The sequence below is a fragment of the Oratosquilla oratoria genome, unplaced genomic scaffold (assembly GCF_046742065.1).
Source record: "Oratosquilla oratoria isolate Oo_2021 unplaced genomic scaffold, ASM4674206v1 SCAFFOLD56, whole genome shotgun sequence".
NCBI classification, from domain to species: Eukaryota; Metazoa; Arthropoda; class Malacostraca; order Stomatopoda; family Squillidae; genus Oratosquilla; species Oratosquilla oratoria.
The window spans coordinates 425,126-452,279 of record NW_027467720.1 but is presented as its reverse complement, the minus strand read 5'-3'; the positions used below and the strand labels follow the sequence as shown (position 1 = coordinate 452,279).

The 27,154-nt window shown below is 42.2% G+C and overlaps 2 protein-coding genes across 2 annotated transcripts; one reads left to right on the top strand and one right to left on the bottom strand.

Moving 5' to 3' along the window:
• Positions 1–4,779: 4,779 nt before the first annotated feature.
• Positions 4,780–13,210, bottom strand: LOC143023725 (uncharacterized). The gene is made up of 7 exons (XM_076182325.1): positions 13,149–13,210; positions 11,954–12,244; positions 11,552–11,618; positions 11,208–11,252; positions 10,399–10,486; positions 9,453–10,037; positions 4,780–4,838 (listed from the first exon to the last, which is right to left on the bottom strand). The coding sequence occupies exons 1-7, from the start codon at positions 13,208–13,210 to the stop codon at positions 4,780–4,782; spliced, it is 1,197 nt and encodes a 398-aa protein (XP_076038440.1).
• Positions 13,211–19,586: 6,376 nt separating this feature from the next.
• Positions 19,587–24,008, top strand: LOC143023724 (uncharacterized). Its single transcript, XM_076182324.1, has 4 exons — positions 19,587–19,717; positions 19,994–20,466; positions 20,719–22,244; positions 22,368–24,008. The coding sequence occupies exons 1-4, from the start codon at positions 19,587–19,589 to the stop codon at positions 24,006–24,008; spliced, it is 3,771 nt and encodes a 1,256-aa protein (XP_076038439.1).
• The last annotated feature ends 3,146 nt before the right edge of the window (positions 24,009–27,154 follow it).

Below are 27,154 nucleotides of genomic sequence, written 5' to 3'. Positions count from 1 at the left end.
AACCTGTCGAGTTTTTGGCGTGGGAAGGGTGTCTGAATGGGAGCTTCCTCGAAGGGTCCATGGGGAATATCGGCGGCGTGTGAGTGAAGCAACGTGCTTCCGACGTATGTTTCCAATTAATGGTGATTTATTGGATTATCAGATGAAAGTGACTCAGATTGAGAACAATTCAAAACTAAAATTTCTGCAGTGTCCGTAGAAACAACTGATAATAAATCCTACCCCGAAACAGATTATTGAGGTTGTCGACCGCCAACGAGCTGTGTGTCAACATGGATGCATAGCTGAGTATTGCTGTCTCAATGATGAACGTAATTCGGCTATATACAGCAATAGGGAACTTCTCGGAAGAGCAGGCAGTTAACTTTGAGTCGGCTTATCAGCACAGTGACATTCAGTAGCTATACGGACTTCACTAAGCCAAGCCCGGCCCCTGCCAACGCAGGTTTGCCAAGGACACTTTGGGCAACATTTTTACAGACAGAATATGACTGTTCACCACTAGAGGAAGCACTTCAACCAGTCCAGAACAATCCTACTGTCTCTGAAGACCCCTCCCTCACCAATGCTACTAATACTGACACAGCCCCAAAACCAGACCGCCGGATTATACCCTGTACGCATAAAGTCCAAGTACCAGACTTCAGGAGAGCCAACTTTGACAATATAAAAACCTATTTGAAATTGAATATGAAAAGTCATACGGATGGTTCGGACATCATCGGCGCTGTTAGGGGTCAGGACATGACCAGGGGTCAGGTATGACCAGGGGTCAGGTCATGACCAGGGGTCTGTTCACGTAGGGTAATATGCATACCTTGGATTAGGTCACTTGGGGGCGGGGTTCAACAGCCAGGTCAGCAATTTGGATGAAATTAATAGCAATCTAACCGATTTAATTATCAATGCACAAAATACATTTATCGCCCTGAAGCCAATACGGAGGAATAGTAGTACTCCCAAGTGGATGACGGACAGACTGAAACATGAGATCGGAATGAAAAAAGGATTTTACGTAAAAATAAAAAACGGGGTACATGACTGCGATCCAATTTTCAGTGGTGCTGAAGACAGTAGACTATCTAATAGTAAAGTAGAAGTAGTCAAGCAGATTGAAAGATTTAAAGCTACAAAATCCCCGGGTCCAGACGAAGTTTTTCTGAGAGAACTTAAGGAATGTAAATTTGAAATCTGCGACCAGTTAACTGAAATATTCAATAAATCGGTAGACATTGGTTTTGTGTCTACTGCGTGGGGGCAGGCAAACGTTGTTCCTGTTTTTGAGATGGGAGATAAATCGTCTATATGCGACTACAGACCAATCAGTTTGACATCGGTTATAGGTAAAATGCTTGAATCAATAATAGTAAATAGACTCAGAGAATACATCGAAGGACATGATTTAATTCGTGACACACAGCATGGTTTCTGCAAGGGTAATTCATGTGTGACTAATCTTCTATCCTTTTACACTAAAGTATATAATGCGTCAGATAACAATGATAATTACGACGTTATTTACCTTGACTTTAGCAAAGCGTTCGACAAGTTGCCACACCAGAGACTACTAAATAAAATCAAAGCCCATGGCATAGGAGGAAAAGTGTTACAATGGATTGGAGCTCGGATCAGTAACAGAAAACAGTGGGTCACCCTAAACGGAGTAAAATCCAGGTGGGGCAATGTTACTAGTGAGGTTCCCAAGGGCTCGGTTTTGGGTCCCTTGTTTTTCATTATGTACATAAACGATGGGATAGATAGTAATGTTAGTAAGTTTGCGAATGGCACTAAAATAGGATGCCTGATTAGGTCAGGAGACGACGCAGAGATTCTACAGGATGATCTTAACAAATTGCTCACATGGTCGGTGAAATGGCAAATGAACTTTAATATCTCTAAGTGTAGCGTACTAAACTTAGGACTACACAACCCCGAAAATAGATACAGCTTAGATAACACGCTTTTAGAGAAAACTGAGTGCCAGAGAGACTTTGGAGTTCTAGTGAGTCCGGAACTTAAAACCAGTAAACAGTGTATGCGCCAGGAATAAAACTAACAGAGCATTAGGTTTCATTGCTACGACGGTAACGAATAGAAGTGCAAAGGTAATTATCAAACTCTATCTAGCGATCGTTAGACCCATCCTCGACTATGCGATACATTTTTGGTCTTCTTCCTATAGAATGGACATCAGTTCACTGGAATCAGTACAGAGAAGAATGACCAAAATGATACGTGGACTCAGAAATTTGCCTTAGGAGGAAAGGCTTAGGCACCTTAACTTACAATGCCTGGAGAGACGCAGAGTGCGGGGTGATCTGATAGAGGTGTTCAAGTAGATCAAAGGCTTTAACAAGGGTGATGCAAAGGTCATCATATTAAAACAACAGGGCAGGACTCGCAGTAATGGATTTAAACTAGATAAATTTAGATTTAAGAAGGAAATAGGCAAAAAAAAAATTACTTATAGGGTGGTCAACGAATGGAATAGACTTAGTAACCATGTAGTGAGCGCTGAAACTGTCAGTTATTTTAAAAAATGGTTAGACAACTTTATGGATTGGGATGACAGGTGGTGATAGATATGGAGCTACCTTGTGTAGGCCTTATAGTCTCTTGCAGTCTCCTTCATTCTTATGTTTTTATGTAACTCTTGAGATCAAGACTACTCTGAAAAAAAGCTAAAATGGCAATATCCATACTACAGCTAAAATGCTCAAAGCTGTAGGTAATGATATTATTCTTTGGCTTACATGGATCCTAAAATATGTATAGAACTTTGAGAGACTACCTGAAGACTGGAGGCAGGGAGATTTCTTACCTCTGGAAAAAAAGGGCGACCAACTCATTTCCAGCAACCACAGGTTGTTCTCCATCCCTAATAACTCTCTTCACACTAATCTGTTCATCCGACCATTATCTGCTGGAGCATGTGACTTCTTTAACAAGTTGGCTTCATGCCAAAGCGTTCTACAACAAATCATATCTCAGCACTCCGCGTGATCATTGAGAAAGCACGTAATCTCAGAATGGACTGCTACTCTCTTATTCCATTTCTCGATCCCAAGACTACCTTTGACACAGCAGACCATGCATTGCTCGGGAAGAGCCTTAAATTCCTTGAATTTTCATCTAAAATGACTAGGTTATTTCTGCAGTTTTACTCCAATACAAAAACCTGTGTTCGTGTGAAGGGGGAGATTCAAAATGGTTCTTTATCAACAATGAAATAAGGCATGGCTGTGTCATTGTCCTATATCTTTTCAACTGCACCTTTAGCTAAATGATAACAAAAATCGAGGAGTGACCTAAGATATGTTAACAAAACCATCCAGTTGAGCTAGTCTACTGACCAGCTTAGAGACCAGGTAATTGCTTTTAATGAGGAGGTAAAGAAGCAGAGTCTAAACGTCACCCGGTCGAAGTTCATGCACATTGGCAATGATCCCGATCCTTTTCAGTTGTACCTTTCTAATATCCCTGTTGCCACCTTCAATCACCTTGGATCCACAGTTTCCAACACCGGTGATCTCAAGCCCAAAATTCAAAGGACCAAAATCTACATATAAACCGCTTCTGTCTTATTCGTCCTCCTGTGTAAGTCCAAGACCTAGCGGCCAAACTCAATGACTTTGAAAGAAAAGTCCTTTGAAAGATTGAAGGAATACATTTGACTCAGCTCTTTGCCAACTAGGAGCTTCAAGAGCTAATCCAGCAAACATGTGCCCACTGCCTTAAAAAAATGTATGGCCACACGTTACGCTTTCCTCAATGTCCGATACACGCCATACTGGATTTTAACCCCCAGCAAGAAGGTTGGAGGCAGTTTAGCATGCTTCCCCCACTCTTTGGTTGGATAGACTGATCCAGAATCTCAGGGAATCCGAATTGTACCTAAATTATGCACAACAGAGAGCTCTCGTGGAAATGGTTGGCTTTACGCTTACCATGTAAGGAATTTAAATCAGTAGTAAGTTTATTTGAACTATAAGTGTTCTAAACGTGATTATAGCATGTGCTAGGTGTTCTTGTCGAAATACACATGGACATTATTAAGAAAGAATTTAAAGTTAGAATATGAGCAAGGAACAGATGTTGCTCCGGGATCCTGAATATTCTGAAAGAGATCTACATTAATGAAAACCAAAGTGAGAATATATAACACATAAGATCAGCAATTATGCATACCTGTTGTCATGATATTACCTCTAGCCAGGTGACACGATACCCCATCCGGGTACCAAGGTACCCATTCACCTGAATGACACCCTTCCTACTACCACTGTCATCATACTTCGAAGAAACAAGCAGTCAGTCTTCTCCCCCACCCCCACTTCGGTCGCCTCGCAGCCAAGCGGTAGTTCGGCAGTTCGGCCTGAATAACTGTCCTAAGCTAATCACTGGCCAAGACGTCAGCCTAGTTCCCCTATATAAGATAGGCATTCCCAAGACTCGACAGACTCGCCTCTAGCTAGCTGCCAGCTTCGCCCATCTGGATTGAAATAATCATTGCTTGGACAACCGACGACTCGATGTGCCAGGTTTCAGTCTTACCCGTTCTATATGTTCTACATATCTCATTCCCCATCTATTCTTATTGTGTGTTAGGATTAATATTATTATTGTTTTGTTAATTTATGTTGTCTCTGATTATGTTTCATACTGAAATATTAAATGGTTAATACTGTCCTCTGCCTTTCGGCATACCAATAGTCTGATGCGTTTCTATATCCCCATTCTAACTTTGTTGTGGCTTGGGCACTCGGTGTGCCCTTATGGTTAACAAGTATCTTTCCAGCCCGAGCCATAACACTGTGAAGTCTGCATACTAACAGATACTAGAGAAAAAGTTAGAAAGGTGTGAAAAATTCATACCAAAAAGACTAAATAGTCCTTTGTATGACGGAGAGAGGAGAGAGTAGAGAAGAAAATACGATACAAAGCTTAGGGAATTGACGCAGTAATCTTGCATAACTGAAGTAATAAGTGGGCCACAGGATAAAATAGATGGGGCACGTGGCAAAGATGGATAATTCAAGATGGCCAAGGACAGTCATCCTTAAACAACCAGAAGCAAGTCTTCTTGAAAGAGCTAAAAAAAAGATGGATACATGCAATGGTGGAAGATGTAGTGGAGGCTGTCGAGGACCCTGTTCAGTGGATGGAGCTAGCGTAGTAGAAGGAAATATGGAGAGGCATTTCAAGAGCGACGATTGACCAACGTGGCTTCTGAGCCACCGGAGTAAAAATATATGCATCACTGTAAATTAGACATGCACTGCACTTGAATTCTGACTTTATGACTTCATTTACATTGCGTGTTTTACCTGAAGACCAGTTTTAATTGCATCATCTACTTAGATAGTTCCATGACATATTACAACTGACACTGCAAACTCTAGACTTAGAATATAGTTACTTCTATGGTAAAATGAATTTTTACATACATACATACATACATACATACATACATACATATACCAAGGCTTTTTCCCCCTTACAAGGGAGGTAGCCAAAAAGGTAAAGGCATAAAATCATTCCCACCCATTCCATCCCTGAATACACCCAACACCCCTCCACCTTCCCTCTTATCTTAGCACCTCCTGGATGACGGGTCATCCCTGCACCTTGTCCACTGCCCTGGGTCAGAAGCAGTGTCGCAAGACACAGCACATCCACAGCAAGGCCGATTCATTAAATCGGCGACCCCCCCCCTCTCCGTCCCCCCATGCATAAAAGGAGAAGACGGGGAGAAATCCCTTCGGGCTGCGTCAAATTTTGCTCACACATACTACCTCACACCCCATCCCCCCACCCATTCCACCTCATGCATCACAACATCATCCATATATAACCATTCTCCATTCACCCCTGTCTTCTGTTCTCTCCCGTCCTTCCTCAACAGACTTTCCTCTCTTCCCCAAAGCCCCTTTCACCCCATCCATCCACCTCATCCTAGGACGTCCCCTCATGTTTACTCCCTCCACATCTGCCTTCCATACCTCTTTTACTAGTCTTTCTTCACTCATTCTTTCCATGTGTCCAAACCATCCTAATACTCTTTCATCAACCCTATCTCCCAACTCCCTTTCCACCCCCGTTGTTCTCCTCACCTCCTCATTTCTCACTCTATCTAGCCTAGTAACCCCCATCATACTTCTCAGACACCTCATCTCAAACACATTCAAACTCCTTCTCTCTTCCTCTCTTATGTTCCATGTTTCTGCCCCATACAATGCTGTTGGCACAATCACTCCTTCATATAGTCTCCTCTTAGCATCCATTCCCAAGATGTCTATTCCTCATTACACTCTTCAAGCCACCAAGGCATTTACTCGCTTCTCTCAATCTACATTCTACCTCCACCTTCACTCCACCTTTTCCTACCACATTTGCACCCAAGTATCTAAAACTATCCACTTCTTCCAGTCGCTCTCCCTTAATGCTCACTTCCAGTCTACTGCCACTTTCACCCCTTGTACATCTCATCACCTTACTTTTACCCATATTTATCTTTAGCTTTCTTCTATCACATACTCTCCCAAACTCTGTCACCAACTTCCTCAGTCCCTCCTCCGATCCTGCCACAACCGCAGTGTCGTCAGCAAACAACAGTTGGCTCACCTCCCATTTTTCTCCATTTTCTTTAACCATCTCCAACCCCTGACCCACTACCCTTGCATTTACCTCTCGCACTACCCCATCCATGTATAAGTTGAACAGCCAGGGCGACATAACGCATCCTTGACGAAGTCCCACCTTTACCTCGAACCACTCACTCTCTCCATTTCTAATCCTGACGCAAGCTCTACTATTCTCATAAAAACTCTTGACAGTTCCTAGAAGCTTTCCTCCTATCCCATATATCTGCATAACCTCCCACAGTGCCTTTCTGTCTACCCTATCGTAAGCCTTTTCCAGATCCATAAAAGCCCAAAAAACATCCTTCCCCTTTCCTATAGCTTTCTCACATATTTGTCTTACCACATAGATCTGATCTACACAACTTCTACCTGTCCTAAATCCACACTGTTCCTCACCAATTACTCCCTCTGTTCCTCTCCTAATCCTCTCAATCAAGACCCTCCCATAACCCTTCCCAACTACACTTAACAAGCTAATCCCTCTGAAACTACTACATTCACACTTGTCCCCTTTTCCCTTGTAAAGTGGAACTATAAAGGCACTCCTCCAGTCCTCCGGTACTCTACCCTCTCTCCAGCAAACATTAAATAACCTCACCAACCAGTCCACCATCACTATACCTCCTTCCTTCAGACATTCTGCATGGCATCCATCCAGACCAAGTGACTTACCTGCTTTCATCATCTTAACAACTGCCTTCACTTCATCCTTCCTTATTTCTCCTCCATTTTCCTCACTCATCACTCTTATTTTCTTAGCACTTCCCACTGCAAGTATCTTTCCCTCCCTATACTCCTTCACATTTAGCAACTCCCTAAAATATTCTGCCCATCTTCCCTTTACTACCTTCTCTTCCATTATCATCTCTCCATCTGCACCTTTTACCTTTTCTTCTCTACTTGATTCGCCTCCTCTTCCTCTCTTAATTTCTTTCCAAGACATCTTTTAATTTCTTTCAAAATTTTCTGTCATACTCTTACCCCATTTCACATCTGCTCTCCTCTTTGCCTCCTTTACCTTTTGCTTTACTTCTCTTTTCTTTTCTTTGTACCTCTCATATGACTCCCTTATCCTATTTTGTAACCAATCTGTGAAAACTCGCTTCTTCTCTTCTACAACCTTCTTTGTTTCCTCATCGCACCATTCACTACCCTTCCTTCTATTTCCTCCTCTCCTTCTTGTTCCACACACCATCCTTGCACACTTTGTGACTCCCTCCTTGAACCATCCCCATTCCTCCTCCACACCTAGCTCTACTCTATCCTTCACTCCCTCCCACTCCTCCTTCAGCTTCGTTTTGTACTCCTTCTCCTTTTCCTTTTCATTTAAAGAGTTCACTCTAACCACCTCCCTACCTTTTGTCCCTTTCCTCTTTCTCCATCTATCCTCCACTCTCAACTTACCTTTCACCAAAAAATTATCTGATATTTCCCCACTCTCTCCCCTTAGAACATGTACATCCTTAACTCTTCCTATCATAGTCTTATTTACCACTACATAATCCATCAACGCTCTATCTACCACCCTTCCATCCACCACCCTCTCCCATGTGTACTTATGCTTGACCTTCTTCCGAAACACTGTATTTGCTATCATCAACTCTCTTTCTAGACACATTTCCACCATCAACTCTCCACTACGATTCTTTCCTGGAACTCCACATTTCCTAACCACTCCACCAATTGGACCATTTCCTACCCTAGCATTAAGGTCTCCCAGTACTATTACATTGACATTTCTCCCTAAATCCTCTATGCACTCATTTAGATGTATCCAAAAGGCCTCCCTTTCTACTACACTCTTCTCACTGCCAGGCCCATATGCACTTACAAAAACCCACATCTCCTTTCCCAGTTTCACCTTCATCCACATTATCCTTGAGGAAACCTCCTTCCACTCCACTACCTGTTTACCTATCTCCTCACTTACTAGAATAGCCACCCCTTCCCTCCCTCGCCCTCTCTTCACTCCTGATGACCTCCCACTTACACTCCCAAACTTACACTCACCTTTCCCTTTCAACTTAGTTTCACTCAAAGCCAACACATCCATCTTTCTCCTCACAAACATACTACCTATCTCTTCCCTTTTACTCTCATCTGTACTACATCCACGCACATTAAAAGACCCAAACCTTAGGGTACTGGTCGGAAAACTCCCAGACCCTCTTATGCCTTTACTTTTTCGTTTAGGAATGTCCCCTGTGGGGCTACAAGGAGAAGGATGCCTAGCCCCAATCCCCGTCCCTTTCTTCTCGGCTCTTACGATCCAAGTGGAAATACTTGGTGGAAGTATTCTTTTCCCCCACCACAGGGAATTCCCCCACAGCAGAAAATGAATACTCAGAGAAATGGTACAGGACAGCAGCAAGGGTTGGGGGACAGCATAACGGAGGGACAGTCGTAGTATAAAAGTGTCATCATTTCTCTATGAACAGAGTTTTCCTCTATCATAGACAAAATGATGTGTGCCTCTGGTCCTTAGGGGCGCCCCATATAGACCCTAAAGTATCAACTGCATGCTACTTTGCCACAAGATATTTGTAAGCTGTTACAAATGATTGTATTTTCGATGGAATTCCAAAACGCTGTGAACACCCGTGTTATATGTTCGTGTTTTTTTTTATTTGTGATGATGATTGCCAAAAGGACTTACCATCACATGTGAAGAAGTCTGATTTTGATCATAGTTGGTCGTCTTTGTCTTGAAGAAGTTAATAAGCTAGCCACTGTCGAAACTAATTACCTAGCATATGTCATGTCTTGCTGTTCTATATTCAGTGTTTCTTGCTAACTTTAATTCCCCACCTGATAACGAAGAAGCCCAAGCGTCGGGAAGGTCTTCATGCTGGTCTTCTGAAAGCTCTACATGAAGCCGGGGAGAGAAGTGATAGGGATAGCGGCCACCTAGAGGGTGGATGTAGCGTGTTTGCCCACTTCGTGGTGGGTGTGACGAAGTTGTAATATTCCACGGGTACCGTGAGAGAGGCGAATGGGTGAGGCTGAAGGAACTGCTAGAAGGGGATGACCCACCTGTGTTAGATAGACTTAGTAAAGAGGTGGGATTATAGGGGTGGTTGAGGGATGGGTTGGGGCCCCTGGCTGTGTAGAGAAGGGAACTGTCGAGATGGGGAGAACTGACAGAGGAATATGACGCTGGAAGGGCAGAGGCATCGTAATGGGATTTGGGAGTCATTTGGTACTGAAGACCGTCAGCCGACTGGAGACTTGATCCTGGGGGTCGGGGAGTCCTCTGCGAGGATTTTTTGGATTTGAGGCTTGGGCTAACTTGGGTAGTTTTGGATAGTCCAATGGTTGAGATTGAAGGTGATGATTTAGCAGATGGCACAGCTGAAAGTTTCATACTCCAGTCCCCTCCAAAATTTACAGAATCTGTTGATAAGAACAATTTACTTATAAAACATGGATTATGAATAGTTGCATAATGTGATACATTACCACTAATTCCAAGTGTACCCCCCTTATATCGCTGCCCAGATTCACTTGGTTTGTTATTTCTTGACTGAGGACTTTAAAATCGTGCTTTATTGACAAAATATCTAGTAAAGAACAATTATTCTTTCAGGACTGACGCAATATATTTTCCAGGTAACTTAATAGTATTTAGTTCATGTGATATTATCAATCTCTCTCTTTCTCTCTCTCTTTCACATACACACACACACACACACACGCACGCACACACACACATCCACTTTCCCCACCCCTCTCTCTAAAAATCATTAAAAATTACCTATGCCTGCAATTTCTAATTGTGGTGGGAACAAGGGAGGCTCAGTTTTTGGTGCTGTGTAGTCGAAAGATTTTGACCTTGATGAAATCTGAAAGGAAAAAGTATTTGTTGCTATCAGTATATATTTGTGAGCAGCCTTTCATAATATAGATCTTGATCGGATTTTACAATTTTTCACTAATATTATAAGCAGATTCCATTCTGTTTTATACAGAAACACATTATGGACGGTCAGCTGCAATAATATGAAGAACTGTTTCAATGTAACGAGTTGTTTATTTTCAAATCCACAAAAAATATACTAATGAAGATAAAGTAGTGGCAATAATTTAATTCATCGGAACAATGAATGATTCAATTTTCATCTATTCAATGACCTCTAGTATATCATCAACTTTAGGAATTTCCTTGTTTATGATTATCTTTTTTAACTTTTAGCGAGATTTTTCCTTTGTAATCTCAGTGATGTTGAATATTATACAAAAGTCTGGTGACTGATTTTTCTTTTGCAGAGCATATTTTTTGTTTCAGACTGGTTTTTATATAAAAACTCTTTATCATTGAAATGTGTATTGCTATGTTATCCAGAAATAGTGGAGGAAATAGTCCTTATAGTTACGCTCTATAGTCAAACGTTAAGTTGAACAAATACTACATACAGACAAGTTCAACTTTGAGTTACAATTATGCTCCCTTTAGCATTTTTTATCTCCTGACTTAGACATATGACGTTACCGTTTATAACAGAGCTGCAGAAACCGTATGTGTTAAGGGGCTCAATATACTCGTATGTGTTGGCAATTACTTACCTCACTTGGCCTCCTTTCTTCAAGATCCGCTATTGGTCGCAGTTCCTGTAAAGCAAACATATTTAAGAGGGTGGCTCTCAAAAAATAAATAAACAAATTAATTAATTAATTAATCAACTAATAAATTCATTGCAAACAACCGGAATCTTCTTTCAAGATAGTAAAGCTTATGTCAAGTGAGGTGAAGTGATATAGATCCTCCAGCTTTCCACAGTGAATATTTACCGATTACATCAGTATTTCCAGACTTTGATGGAATACTTTATTAAAGCATGCCGCCACTTAGTGTGTACCATGAGTAACTTGAACAGAACAGTCCATAGGAATGACTACGAAATAACTACCTGAATTTGTCTGCTTTTTGAAGAACTTCTAGTATTTCCTCGGCTTCCATCGGTCAAGTATTTATGTCTATAACAAGAAAATTTATTTCTATAATTAAATCTTGATTATAGTTGTCTACAGGTCATTCTGGGAGTTTGTTAAATCATAAGAATTTTGTTGTTTCTACGTATATATCAAGCATTCAGGTATAGAATTACCTCCTGTCTTGAAACTTTAGATATCTAATTCTTAAATGTAAATGATGTATATCCTGGGTCAAAATGTGATTACGCCTTCTCCAATCCAGTGAAATATCTTAATCACTTTATGCAAGCTAGCACCATACGGTTATTTCAAACAATATCTACCTTCAGGAATGTAGGGGCTTAACATGATTTGTTCCATGAAAGTCTTGATCTTACCGATGATTTCGGCGACGTGAACCTCTTGTCTTGGTCTGTAAGCTCTCAGTGCCTTGCACATTTGCTGACAGCTGGTTTGGCCTCTGTTGCTTATGGTGGAAGGCAGGACTCTGCTGAGTGAGCTTGTAGTGGTTCTGGCTTTGTTGGGAGTGTCGTACGTGACTATCAACTTTTCTGGAGTGCTGAAGCTGGTCTAGGTTTTGTTGAGAGTGTAGAATGGTATCAAAGTCTTGTTGGGAGTGCTCTAGATGGGCTGGTAATTGTTTAGAGGGCTGAGTGTAATCAGAACTTCTGTGAGAAGTATGCAAGTGATTGGAGTTATGCTCAAGATGATCAAGATTTTGGGAGCGTTCGAAACGGTTGAGGTCTTGGGGAGAATGGTGGTGACGAAGACTTTGCTTGGGGTGGTAGAATTGGCTGAGATCTTGTGGAGAGGAATGAAATTGCCTGGGACCTTGCTGAAGTTGGTGGATGTAGAAGTGGGTAGGCACAGGGTAGTGGAGGTATCTGGAGCTATACTGGGAGTGGTGACATTGTTAGAATCTTGTGTGTAAAATGGATAGGTTGTGCTATGAATCTTGAAATTTGAAACTCAAAAAGTGGTATACATTTTTTATGGTCATAAACATATTACTTTTCTCAGTTGTAATTTTCTAATAATCCCTGATAGGCAAGCAGGTGATAGTTCATTTTTTAAAGTTACTGATTAAATTATCGATGCATACAAGTCAAATTAAACGAAAGGCTTGCAACTTTCAAAATCGATATCAAAATTAATTCTCATTTCTGGGCGTCGTGTGTCAGACCTGGAGAGCAGAGTATCTAGTTGGTCATTCATTGAGTGGGTGTTGTCCATTTACCCTTGTCTTAGCACTTGTCAAGTGGTTTTGTCCGCTGTCTGAATTAGTCTGAGATCTAAGCGATAATCGTCTGGACCTGTCAACTTTTGTGGATGTGCTCTCGAGCAAAAATACCCGTGAAGTCCACAAGTTTGGTTTAGTGTAGTTGTAGTTGTATTTCAATGTGTAGTTGAAATAGAATTGCCGTGGTACCAAACGGGTTTTATTTAAGAATCATTAATTGGATTGCCCTGGGAAAAACAAAAGTCAGACGCTGCCGTAAGAGAACGATTGTATGTTTTAAAAGTGAAAGATAAGTTATTTGAAAGTGAAGGAAAAACTGTTCCCAGTAATACATCCGGTCTAAATCAGGAACTCTCAAAATCTGAGTTAGATACTTCAACGGAAAAGTTGACATAGCACTCCGCAGGCTACGGGCTAAGAGAAGTGACTCAAAGGCGGAGGCTGAGGCGTAAAATAAGTTGGCCGAGTTGGTGTGAAAGTTCGAAAGAAGGGTGAGTTTGCAACTAAAGGTGGCTGTGTTCGAATAGAGGATAGAGGTCTTGCTAACGCAACTGGTGGGGACTCAGAGGGTGATATGAGTCGAGTATGATTATTGTATTTAGGTAAATAAAGTTCTTGTGGTTTAGACAGAGCTACTAACTGCGGTTTAACAGTATAGAAACTAAGTAGTTTTGGCGTGTTAGTGGTGCCTGATTTGAAGTTGTATTTACTGTATGGCTTTGGTGATTTAAATTCGTGCGGTTTACCTAAATAAAGGTTTTGAGTTGTAGGATAGTGTATATATGATTTAGATGAAACTGGGTGAGATCTAGAAACAGGTATGACTTCGTCAGGGACGACTCCCGCCTTTGGAGACGTCTTCAGCGTGACGTAGTCTGGTCGTGCCCTTTCGACAGACCTACGGACCTCGTGACTATGGCTATGGGTTTCTAAGGTATAACGGTGCTTAACTTTCTCCGGCGGGAGTGTATTGGAAAGGGCTTCTACTGAGGGGCTTCCTTGTGGAGTAGAAGAGGACCTTGACTGGTTGTGAGAGTTGTAATGATGTGAACGGCTTTTTCGAGAGTATCGATTGCGCAGATTTAACTTGTAGGTATCAGGTTCCCGCAAGTTTTCGTGAGAATCTTGATGACGTGAGTATTCGTGTAATTCATGAGAATATTCGTATGAATCATCATGAGAACTTAAATGTTCAAACGAGGACTCATGAACGTTTGAATGCTGCTCATAAGAATCAAAGAAACTATGATAATGATAATGAAAATGCTCATGAATATTGTGAGAATGCGGACCTTCCTCCTTTCGATCATGGTTATGGTTTCGTTTCAAGGGCGCGGGCTTTCTGAAGGGAACACCATGGCCGTTGTTCACCTGCCTCTGCGCTTTGTGTGATTTTCCCTTCCACTGGGTATTCGGCATCAATTTAGATGAAACAGGTATGATAAACGGTGGTATTCCTCGAAATGTTGTAGCTTGTACGCTTGTTACATTGTGTGGGGATGTTATGGTAGTTTGTGGTGTTGTAGTACGGGGCGCTCCGAGTAAGATAGGAGAAGATGCCGTGACAGTAATTTGGGGAAATCTTTCCAGAACATTAGTGAGTTGTATAGGGTGAGGGCGTTCCGTTGTGACTTGTAAATTAGTAAACGGCAATGTTATCTGTTGAGTAGTTACGGTAGGCAGTCGCGTGGTGATGTGGGTAGGTATGGAAGAAGGGGGTTGTGTTGTGTTGCGAAAAGAAAGAGATTTCTGTACCATCTCAAAACGAGAGGTAGAAAATTGTGATGTTTTCATGCGAGGAGACAGTGTTGTTATTCGAGATGCAGGACGAACAATTGGCGAGACGAAGGTAGATGTGGTCTTTGTTGCAGGTGATACCAAATTCTCTGATTCTAAAGCAAATCTATCGTGAATGTGAACGTAGACGTGAACGTGTTGGTCAGGGAGAACTATGGAAGATTGTGGTAAAGAATTAGGAGGAAGAGGGGGATGAGGAGATGGCGAAGTCGGTCGGGTGGTCAACGTAGTAAGTCCAGTCTGTGACGTCTGAGAAACCGAGAGAGGCGAGAGCATACTTACTGGAAATGAGGGTGATGGTGAAGGGGATTTGGTTGTAGAGGAAGGCAAGACAGGGAATGAAGTAGTAGGAGGCGTTGCATGTGGGACAAGCCTTTGGTTTACTCCACGAGAACCCAAGGTACCTAAATTTACGGAAGGATTATGAGACTTATTGGGCTGCTTCAGGACTACTTCGGCATCCTTCGGGTTCCCGGGGTTGTACCGAACTTCCAGTTCGATACCTTTAGTGTCTTGTTCCTTACGTATCCTCCGATGTTGTTGATGGTGATGTTTCCACCCCCCGGGTCTCCTTCGTTGATCTCTGCTCCTGTGTCTCGAGAGTGACCCCGGGGTTCTGCCGCTGTCGGTGGCCTGGGACACGACACGTGCGGGTGGTGTGATGTACTGAAGCCCGGCTACGTTAGTCACCTGAGGCAGTCTTCGAGAATTAGGTACTCTAGTAGTGTCAGGCAATGCTGTCACCACAGCCGGAGGACTACTTTGCTTTGGAGGCAAAGGGGGAATATAGACGTTTGCCTGGGCTGGGCGACCTTCTGTTTGCTGAGAAGAGGAACTAAGCGGGATGTTAAAGATGGGAGATTTGGTGGATGGATAAGGGGTTGGAGTGAGGCGAGGTCTCTTGTCAAACCTATGAGAGGGTGCTTTGGTGCTGGAATGTATAGCTGGCGTGAAGACATGCTGTTCCTGGTGTTTGGATGGATGGGGCGTCGTTTGGGTAGGAGAGAAAGCAGCCTGAGTTTTTTCCTGTGGGGATCACATGAAGAAATCTTATCTTAGTTCTAGTATGCATTCCATGTGAGCGAATGAGAACTTTCCACCATTTATTAACCAGACAGTTTACCTTATCTATACAAAAACGCCTATTAACAAATAGAACAAACATAAAAAGGTAAATCGAGATAACTTCTAACTTCTAAGTTCATAGGATTCCTTCAGCTGAAACCGAACCGTCTGGCGGCAAACAGATAAAATAAGAAATTAGAGTAAAGTAACCAGGTCAAGTAATTCGACATATACACACGCACGCACACACAATAAATATACATATATATATATATATATATATATATATATATATATATATATATACATATATATATATATATATATATATATACATATATATATATATATATATATATATATATATATATATATATTCTGTTAAAAACGACAGCAAAAGAATTATTGATTAACTTTTTCCGTGAGCTCTCAAGCTTGCGAAAAGTAGATTTCTGGTAGGGGGAAAGGGAGTAAATAAAATTTCCAAAACTCATAGGAAACAAAAGTTATAATGAACACAAAAAATACAGCACACAGTAAACTAAATACAAGAAAAGACAAAGAATACAGCTGTATTCTTTGTCTTTTCTTGTATTTAGTTTACTGTGTGCTGTATTTTTTGTGTTCATTATAACTTTTGTTTTCTATGAGTTTTGAAAATTTGAATTACTCCCTTTCCCCCTTCAAGAAATCTACTTTTCGTAAGCTTGAGAGCTCACGGAAATAGTAAATTGATAATTCTTTTGCTGTCGTTTTTAACAGAATATGCATCAGAGAGAATCTCCTGCCACGATTCACTAATATATATGTGTGTGTGTGTGTGTGTGTGTGTGTGTGTGTGTGTGTGTGTGTGTGTGTGTGTGTGTGTGTGTGTGTGTGTGTATGTATGTGCGTTTGTGCGTGTGTGCGTGTGTGTGTATGTATGTTTGTGTGTGTGTGTGTGTGTGTGTGTGTGTGTGTGTGTGTGTGTGTGTGTGTGTGTGTGTGTGTGTGTGTGTGTGTGTGTGTGTGTTTGTGTGCGTGTGTGTGTGTATGTGTGTGTGTGTGTGTGTGTGTGTGCGTGTGTGTGTGTGTGTGTTTTTGCAGGAATTTCACATCATCCGTCTGAAGATGTAATGCACGTAAGTACCTAATCTCTCCAAGTTTCTTTTATGATACATTATTTTTTTTAGATACGTGTTGTGAACGTAAAGAATGTGAAGCCTAAGTTAGCAATTGTTATTATCATCATTATTAATGTATATTGTATGACTGCTATTTTTAAAATGTGTGTTTCAGAATGTGCATTACCTTAAAAAAATCGACATTGAGACTGAAAAATTCTGTCGATCTAGGACAATCCACATTGTACCACCAATCGCACACAATATATTTTTGATTAAAAATTGTGCCCGCTGGACATAGGAAGTCATGCTGACGATTTCCAGATTCGCAAACGTGAAAGACCTGCAAAAAGAAAAATGAGACATTCAGATTATTAATCTAATAAGAATAGTGTGTTTAGTCAGACTAATCACTATATTTTGCATTTCAAATGATCCTTGTATATCAAGTTCATAATTTACGGAGTTTATTTTGAATTGGGTTGAGTAATAGTCAAATAATACACTATCATTTATAAAACCATAGATTGAAAGATGCACGATTTCAGGTGAAAGAATATACTGAGCTGATATTGATAAAAAAAAAAATATCTGTCGGAAAGTGTTCAATAAGCTCAGTATATTCTCCGTAAATTAAACCGTAATAAAATGAACTTAAATTTTTTTGAAAGAGAGGCCAAGAGAAAAAACAGAGATGAAGCAGTAGCTTCTTCAATATGGTAATACAAATCTTACTCCCTTAGCATTTAAACAAGGACGAAGGATTAAGATGATCAGAAAAAATAAATAACATACTTTCATTATAATATCTACACGGGAACCGCCGCTTATGAATTACTGCGATTTGAAAAAAATATATATATTTATGATGTGAAAGTCATAGACAGAAGCACGAAGAAGACAGACAAGAATTCCAAGGAGAAAATTACGCAAGCCTCAAACAGTTCTTTAGAGAAATAGTCCTGTGAATATTAAGCCAAATTGACGAGATAACATATACATTCATACTAAAAGAGATATCCCCTTGAAACCACGGTTACACTAGTCAGTGGAATGGTTGGATTCGAACGAGTCAGTTGGACTTTGTTCAGAGTTGGAAGATTTGGTTTGGAGTCCAACCCTAGGATTGACGGAAAGATACCCAACGCAATACCGTTGGCGTCCATCCCTTGGAAGAGATCCAAGGGAGAAAGCTGAAGATCTATGTTAACCGTATTCATATTCACGACATATTTGAAAAGATGTATACACAACTTATTCATTAATTAGAGAGGAATTATTCAATAGTATGAAATTATGTTGGGATTTAAAGAAATTTTATGGAGTGTATATAATGCCAATATATAATCAAGCAGTCGTTTGACTACCGCTGTACTATAAACATTACGTGATATTTACGCCCGAAAATCTCCTCGCCGTGATGGAGTGGAATACTAAAATTACCCATGTTCTACTGAAGAAGCTATGACCACAAGCGGCGCATTGGGATGTGAGGCATCCCAATTATACTAAGAAATCTCTTACTATAATAAGAGACCTGTATGTCTGTCTGAAGCCTTCCAAAATTGCTCATTACACACAGAGGTTTTCAATAAAACAGTGCACACGATGTAAGAGAAAATCGCCACTTAATCTTTTAAACAACCAGCCCTCTTAAATTACCCACAATTCGAGTGTGCTTCGAAGTCTTACTCGAAACGAGCTGCCACGTATGACGACCGAGGCTACGTGCGTCCCGGACAGACATGGTTTTATCAGAGAGAACTTGGTGACTGCACCTAGTCCACTATTCCCCCTCCCCTCTCTCCACTCTAAAACTGGCGTGATAAATCGACTGGACGTCGTCTGTCTCCAACTTCGCCTTCCGCTCTGCCAGAGTCGTCATCGCTCAGCTCCAAAACCCTCATCTTCTACTGAAGCTTTCTACGAGTAATTTAAGTGTTTACTGTGGAGTCAATTCGAGTGAGCTACGACCGAACTGACCTAAGGTGTTGTTTTCCCTTTTCCTGAAATTGATTTGATAGTGCTGCATTGTGGAAGGACCAGAATTATAAACTTCCAGTGCAATCCTGTGTTTTCTTACTTGTCCTACGAGTCTATACACGAACCGAGAGTTCTGAAGCAGGCAGTGGTGGTCCGCACCTAGTTTCAGAACTAAAGGACCTAATTGGTCCTTTACATGTGGCGACCATTCCAGGATTATAGACTCGTAACGACTCGTAAGGTTGGTGATTTGTCTGTTGGCACCTTGAGCGTGCAAACCGTTTATTTGAATTTGTTTAGAGTGATTTCTGTCGTCTTGACACTTTCTCGACCGTGGTCGAGGCACCTTGAGCGTGCAAATTGTCCATTTAAATTGTCGTTTCGAGTGGTTTCTGCCATCTTGGCATTTTGCTCGACTATGGTTGTGGCACTTTGAGCGTGCAAACTGTCCATTTAAGTTGTTTGTCTTTCAGAGTGATTCTAGCCACTTCGGCACTTCGCTCGACTGTGGTCGTGTAACCGTGGGTTAGGTGCGGTACACCCCCACCCCCCCACTTGATCAGACTACGTAGTACTGTAGCAACGGAAGCAAAAAGCTCCAGTTACTACGTCATTTTTTGTTTAGTCAGGAGGGTGTTGTTTAGAACAACTAGTCCTTTCGTCAGCTGGACGATCATAGTTTGTTCCGTATTGAAATTTTGGTGTATTTATATTTTTTGTTAACTTTAGTTACACAACTTTTCCTCTGTACTTGACCTTAATTTGTGCTGTTTATTTATTTATTGTCTTAGTATTTTGTTAATCATAGCCATACTCCCAAGAATGTCTAAGTTTACTTCTATCGAAGAACTCGAGGCCCAGGCCGAATCCATCGCTTTAAAGGGTGACGATGTTGGCCGCTTTGTTTTAAATCAACAGGCATTTGAAAGGGATGAAAGAACCAAAGAACGCGAGTGAGAACGGGATAAGGAACAGCGAGAACACGAAAAGGAACAGCGAGAACACTAAGAGAGAGAAAAGAGGGAACAGCAAGAACACGAAGAGAAAGAAAAGAGGGAACAGTGAGAACACGAAGAAAAGATGGCTAAATTACGACATGAAAAGGAAATTGAGCTTGCCAAACTTGCACCCGACTCCCGTAACCAGCCTTCTAGCCAGGACATCTTCGTCAAGCGGCCCGACCTCCCCATGTACCAAGAATGAGAAGACATAGCCTCGTACCTCTCCAGGTTCGAAAGGGTGGCAAACCTGCTCCAAGTTGAGGAAGATTCGCTTGCTGCCAGGTTGGGCAGCACATTAACAGGTAAGGCTGCTGAATTGTATTCTACGTTCGATTTGGCAACTATAAGCAATTTTTCCCTCCTTAAGCAGGCATTGCTCACAGGATTTGACAAGACTCCCGAACGCTATAGATTGGACTTCAGGAACGACAAGATTCGCGTCAGGGAAAATTACCGACAATTTGCTATCCGTCTACGACAGCTATTCGACAACTGGCTGGAGGCGTGCAAGGTCCCCCAGACATTCGAAGCTCTAAGACAATGTGTTGTCTTAGATCAGTTCCTTGCTTCTCTAATTCCAGATATACGCCTCTTCATCAAGGAACAGAGTGTAACTTCCCTAGAATCGGCGGTGGTAAAGGCGGATGATTGGGCCTCCGCCCATAAGGCCTATCCAAAGCCGAATACTAACTACGCTTCCGGTAAGACTTCTTTTCCTCGTAGGAAAACTAATGTGGTCGAATCTTTACCTCCCCCTAGCCATGGCTCAACCCATCAAGATACAAAAGGCGGTGCCTTCCGTACGCCCATGAGGTGTTTCAACTGCGGTGAAGGACATCATCGATCTCGTTGTCCAAAGAACCCCCGTGCATTCAAAGACAAAGAAGCCCAATCTCAATTCTAGATAGGATTTTGCATGAGTAACAGGACCACCCCATGTTTCACCGTTGCAGGAACTATCAATGGCTCTTGGACTTCTACCATAGTCAGGGACACTGGGTGCAACTGTGTCCTGGTCTCCGAAGAAGACGCAGATGTGTCCCTGTGCCCAAAGGTATCTGTAGCAGACTTTTTGGGACGAGTTAACGAGTTTCCTGTTGTCCGCTGCTATATAAGCTGTCCATACTACGAGGGATGGGTTGACGCAGTCAGAGCCCCTATGAAGTGCGCAAGCGTCTTGATCGGCAACGTTCCTGGGGCACGGGATCCTAGTAAACATGACCCCTTTCCTTTCAAACCCCATGCTAGCTCTTTAGACACTACTACAAATTCAACTCTTCCTACAGGCATGCAAACATCCATTGCCGCCGCTGCCCCTATCACGAAGACGGTCCCACCTCCTACATTAACTCAAGAGTCCACTTTCCAGATCAACGCTGTCGAGACTCGCAGATCCAAGATGAAGAGAGTTCATCCTCTTCAGATGCCTGCCCTTCAACCCCTGTCCGTTACCCCTGAAGAGTTCTGTAGTCTACAGGAATCCTGTCCCACTCTGGCTGGATTATGGGATAAAACAAAATCTGAGGAGATGGATCAGACGAAGAATGGTTCCTCCTTCCAGTATCTCAAGATAGATGGTTTGCTGTACCGAAAATGCGTATTATCTACGCATGTTGAAAAGGTGGGTAAACTCGCCCTTGTTGTCCCGAAAGAGTGCCGACCTATCATTTTGTCTGTTGGCCATAAAAATCCATTAGCGGGACACTTTTCTCAAAGAAAAACTGCTATGAAGATAGCAGACAAGTTTTTCTGGCCTGGGATGGCACTAGATATCCGTGATTTCTGCCGCTCGTGTGACATCTGCCAACGAATGTCGAGTAAGGGGAGAGTCAGATCTGTACCTCTACACCCTCTACCTATTATTACTGAACCTTTCAACAGGGTAGCCATCGACTTGGTCGGTCCACTATCCCCACCTTCTGCAGAGGGACATCGTTACATTCTCACCCTCGTTGACTTCGCCACGGGCTTCCCAGGGGCAGTTCCATTGAAGGAGGTCGATTCCATCTCTGTAGCCGAAGCACTCCTCACCATCTTCTCCAGAGTTGGCATTCCCCGAGAAATATTGTCTGACCAGGGAACACAGTTTACTTCACAACTAATGGCAGAATTGCATAAGCTCCTGGGTGTCAAGCCATCATTTACCACGGCTTTCCATCTGAGTGGGAACGGCCGCATCGAGAGACTCCACGGTCCCTTGAAAGCTGCACTACGCAAAATGTGTACTGAAAAACCCCGAGATTGGCATCGGTATCTCGTCCCTACTTTGTTTGCCCTCAGAGAGATCCCCAGCGATCGGACCGGATTTTCTGCTTTTGAACTTCTGTATGGAAGAACTGTAAGAGGGCCCCTCTCGGTACTTCAGGACTTGTGGGAAGACCGCAGCATTAAGGATGACGACCACTCCACCTTCAGCTACGTCATCGAACTCCAAGACAAACTGGCAGAATCGGCTAAGATTGCTGCCCAAAACGCCGACGTTAGTACTGCCCGATACAAAGCTTATTTCGACGTCAGGTCCCAAGATCGCTAATTTCAACCCGGTTATGAAGTACTAATTTTGTTATCCAGCGATAAAAGTAAACTTCTGGTCACCTGGAAGGGCCCCTACGAAGTACTGGAAAAGAGAGGTAAGGTGGACTATGTCACTGATAGCCCCACAGGCCCCAAGTTGTACCAAACCAACTTGCTAAAAAAGTATTATCGACGTCCTTCAGTTGCATTTGCCGAGCTTTTGGATGAACCCTCCACTATAGATGATAGCCCTTTACACAAAGAGATCTGCCTTAGTGAACCAGAAGATTCCCGACTACCCGTGACCCCTGATGGTCAAACCGACGAAACGGATTCGAGGCCAAACGTTAACCCTAAATTGGAGGGGTATCAACAGACTTCCTTGGTAGAATTGGTAAGTGAATACAAAGAATTTTTCTCGGATAATCCAGGTTGTACCTCGACTGTCAAACATGATATAATCCTTACCACTACCGATAGGATTCATATGAAGGTCTACCCTGTGCCTGTCCACCTTAAACCGCACTTTGAATCAGAGGTAGAGAGCCTGTTCCAACAAGGTATCATCCAGAGATCGTCGTCACCACATTGTTCACCAGTCGTAATGGTTCGAAAGTCTGATGGCTCGTATCGCATGGCGATAGACTACCGCCAGCTGAACGCTGTAACTGTCTTCCACGCCGAACCTGTATGTAATATTGAAGAGGATTTGTACAAGTTTCCCGGCTCGAAATACTTCTCTGAACTGGACTTGTGCAAGGCCTATTACCAAGTGCCTCTTTGGGCAAGAGCCAAACCCCTGACCGCTTTCCCAGCTCATCTCGGCCTCATGGAATTCTGTCGCTTACCATTTGGTCTTGCCACTGCATGCGCAATGTACAACCCCCTAATGCGTATTGTCCTTGCCGGCTTACCTAATGTCTCTTTCTATTTTGATAACATATTTGTTTATTCTTCAGATTGGTCTCAACACTGTACGGCACTTAGGGCTGTTTTGGACAGGATCAGGAGCCATCACCTCACTCTGAAGATTTCAAAGTGTCGTTTTGGATTCCCAGCCATCCAGTATCTTGGCTTCATATTGAGTGGAGACTGTCTACAGCTTCAACCAGACAAGGTGGAAGCTCTGTGTCGCGTACCACCCCCTTCCACCAAAAAGCTTCTACGCTCATTCTTGGGTATGGTAGGTTTCTACAAGATGTTTATCCCCCAGGCCGCTGACTACACTGGGCTTCTATCTAATCTGCTTAGGAAGACCGTCAGAGAACCTCTATCATGGACGGAAGAGCTCCAGTCCCTGCTTAATCACCTTAAGCTTGTATTATCTTCTAACCCTGTCCTCAGACTCCCTGACACTAATCTAACGTTCGTCCTCCGTACGGACGCTTCTAATCATGGTCTCGGCGCCGTCCTACTACAATACCATCTTGACTACCCCCACCCAGTTGCCTTCGCCAGCCGAAAACTTCTCGACCGAGAGAGCAGGTATTCCACTATTGAACGAGAATGTTTGGCGGTTGTATTTGGGATCCAAAGGTTTGATTATTATCTCAGAGGGCGAGAATTTGTTCTCGAAGTCGATCACAAACCCCTCACCTACCTTCACACGTTCAAGGGTAAGAATGACAGACTGTTACGGTGGGTTCTGAGTCTGCAAGCTTACAAGTTCAGGATCGTACATGTGGCCGGAGTTGACAATATTGGGGCTGACCTGCTTAGTCGAGCATAAACTTTTCTTCTCAATTTCAGGTGGTGTTTCCTCACTTAGTCTTCCAAAGGGACTCTTTAAGGGGGGAGTTGTGTAAGGGAAAATCGCCACTTAATCTTCTAAACAACCAGCCCTCTTAAATTACGCACAATTCGAGTGCGCTTCGAAGTCTTACTCGAAACGAGCTGCCACGTATGACGACCGAGGTTACGTGCGTCCCGGACAGACATGGTTTTATCAGAGAGAACTTGGTGACTGCACCTAGTCCACTATTCCCCCTCCCCTCTCTCCACGAATATCTAGATCGGATGAAGAAAAATAATAATAATAGATTAAGAATATATACTATGTCATTATTTCAAACACGTTGAATAAAATGTTCCTAATTCACGGGTGATGGCTTTAGAAATAAAAAAGATGACATCGAGCTTTTGAACGCTAGTAGATTTTTTATATTCAGGAAAACGTTATTATTGCATCGAATGAATATGACATGACGTCACATCGTTGCAAAAAATCAAAGTAATTCTATTCTGGCTAAAGACAGGCGATTCTATTCGCCTGTTTAGTACGTCCTTTAAATAAATGAAATATTAAAAAAGGCACGTATTCAAAGGTTAAGCATGGCTTAAGTGGAAATATCGTAAGAAATGTTAAGAAGAAATGAGGAACATAGAATAATGATAATATGCTTTATGTTGTTATTGAGATGATTACGCCTGTGTGTCTGTCCGAAACCTTCCAAATTTGCTCAGTATACACAGAGGGTCTCAAAAGAACAGTGCACGCGAATATCTATTTTCAATCAATCAATCAATTCAGCAAAACAAAGATTAACTCTAGAACTTCTTAACACTTGAATAATTTTACTAGATTTTTTCACACAAATAGAAATTTCTAAAAACAATAACGAAAGTGCTCGATGATAATAATTACGATCTATGCAAATGTTGATGAATGAAAGTGATTATTCGGTTGTCAGTCTGTAATCAGTATTTGCCTGGTGAACACCTATCAAATACTCTCGCTAACTCTCTACTATTCCACCGTTTGAAATCTGAATAGCATGGAAGAAAACAGAGGAGTAAATGCAAGGAGATTGGCTTAACAATGGGACCTTTCGCAGTGAGCGTTTTGATACCAGACACCGCCAGATTTTGTCATTCTTGCCGGAAAATAAATACTTTTTTGGGCAAGTATTATAAACTTACAGAGGTGTATCGTTGTACATTATTGTGTCTGAAATTTAAGTCAATTAATTTCATGATTGCAAACGGCATATAGCATTGTTTGAGCCTCTATTTATAATTACAGATGATATTCGTAAAACAGCCTATAATTGTATCAAGCCGAGCAATTTGTCATTTTCTACCGATTTCAATGGACTTATACTGATATATACTTTCAATTGAATGCACCAAGCAATAGGCAAATCTATGTAATGTATAGAAAATATAATTTTGCATAGAAGACCTAATTTTTCCGGTACGATTACTAAAGCCCCGTCCACACGTACCATGACGCATCAGCGACTTATGCAGTAGTCGTGTTTAAAATTTAACACTAGCGTCCGGACGAGCTGCATCACTGCGAATACCTTGCGCGACGTGATGAAGGTGTCTACCGACGCTCTACTCATACGAAAATCAACTAAAACATATAAATCTGTTTTCCCTAAAAAAGCGTAGACTCAGAGGTGACTTGATTCAGGTCTTTAAGATTCTAAAGGGGATTGACAACATCAAAAGTGACATAATTCTTACACTGAATGAGAATCTGACAAGAAATAATGGTCTCAAACTGTCAGGAAATAGATTTGATTTGGAAGTGGCTAGAAACAACTTTGCCAACCGTGTAGTTAATGAATGGAATAAACTTCCTGCAGAGGTAGTGTAATGTAGTTCAGTTCGAAGCTTTAAGATTCGTTTAGATAAACATTTAAGCAAGATATGCTGTAATGACTGCCATTTATTTTATATTATTTGATTATTTCTTTGTTATTATTTGTCTGTTTAGTTATTATTTGCTTGATTTCCATTTATTATTATTTATTTGTCAGTTTATTATTATTTACCTGTTTGTTTATCATTTAACTATACCTATGTATTATTTATCTTATTTACTATTATTTATATTATTATAATTTTTATTCTATTTCATCTATTCTTTATTATTTATATATATATTTTTCGCATCCGACGTAGTTATGGACCAAAAGGTCTCCTGACGGCATGCTCCATCTTTGTAATCCTTTGTAAATCCTTTGAGTACTTAGAGGTTAGGCATAAGTCCTCGTCGTATACGACTTCCGCGGGCGTGTACTGGAGGTCTTCCTTCACGGTGAAATGGATGTTCAAGAGAATGATTGGGAGTGCCTCCGCCGAGGACGTTGGGTGAGGCTGGGCGCGAAGAGCTTCCTTAAGTCTCCTGTGGAAGCGCTCCACCATGCCGTTCAACTGGGAGTGATAGGCCGTGGTACGTTGCCTGCTTGTGCCAAGGAATAGAAGATCTGCCCACTTCGGGCCCTGATCCGTGATGATTGTATGCGAGTCCCCCAGATTGGCGATCCATCCATGTAGGAAGTGGGACGCTGTTCAGTCTGCAGTACTATCCGCCATGGGGATCGCCTGCATCCACCTGGTTGACCTGTCGACGCAGGTTAAGGAGGAAGCGGTATCCTCGGGAGGGGGAAAGGGGTCCAACAATATCGAAGTGCACGGTGTGAAACCTCTGGGTCGGTGTGGGGATAGTGGGTTGCGGTAACTTGGTGTGCCGATGGATTTTTGCTGCCTGGCACGGGATGCATGTCAGTGCCCATGATTTAAGGTCTCTTTTCATCCCTGGTCACACAGCCCGTCTCTGAATCAAACGTTGTGTACAAAGAATTCCGGGGTGGGCCATATCGTGGAAATGGCGGAACACAGTTAGGAGGAACGCTTTAGGAATGTAAGGACGCACGTGACTCGTGGAGATGTCACACCACAGCGGGGCCGCCAGTACTTCAGTCTGCTGCGGCACTAGACGGAGCGATGTGTTTCCTCGTTGCAGCTCTCGTAACTCCTCATCTTCCGTCTGGGCATGCGCGATGGCGGCATAGTCAAGCGTTGTGGGGCGCGTAATTTCGTTAAAGCCTTGAGACAGTGCGTCAGCCGCGGTGTTATCCGTAC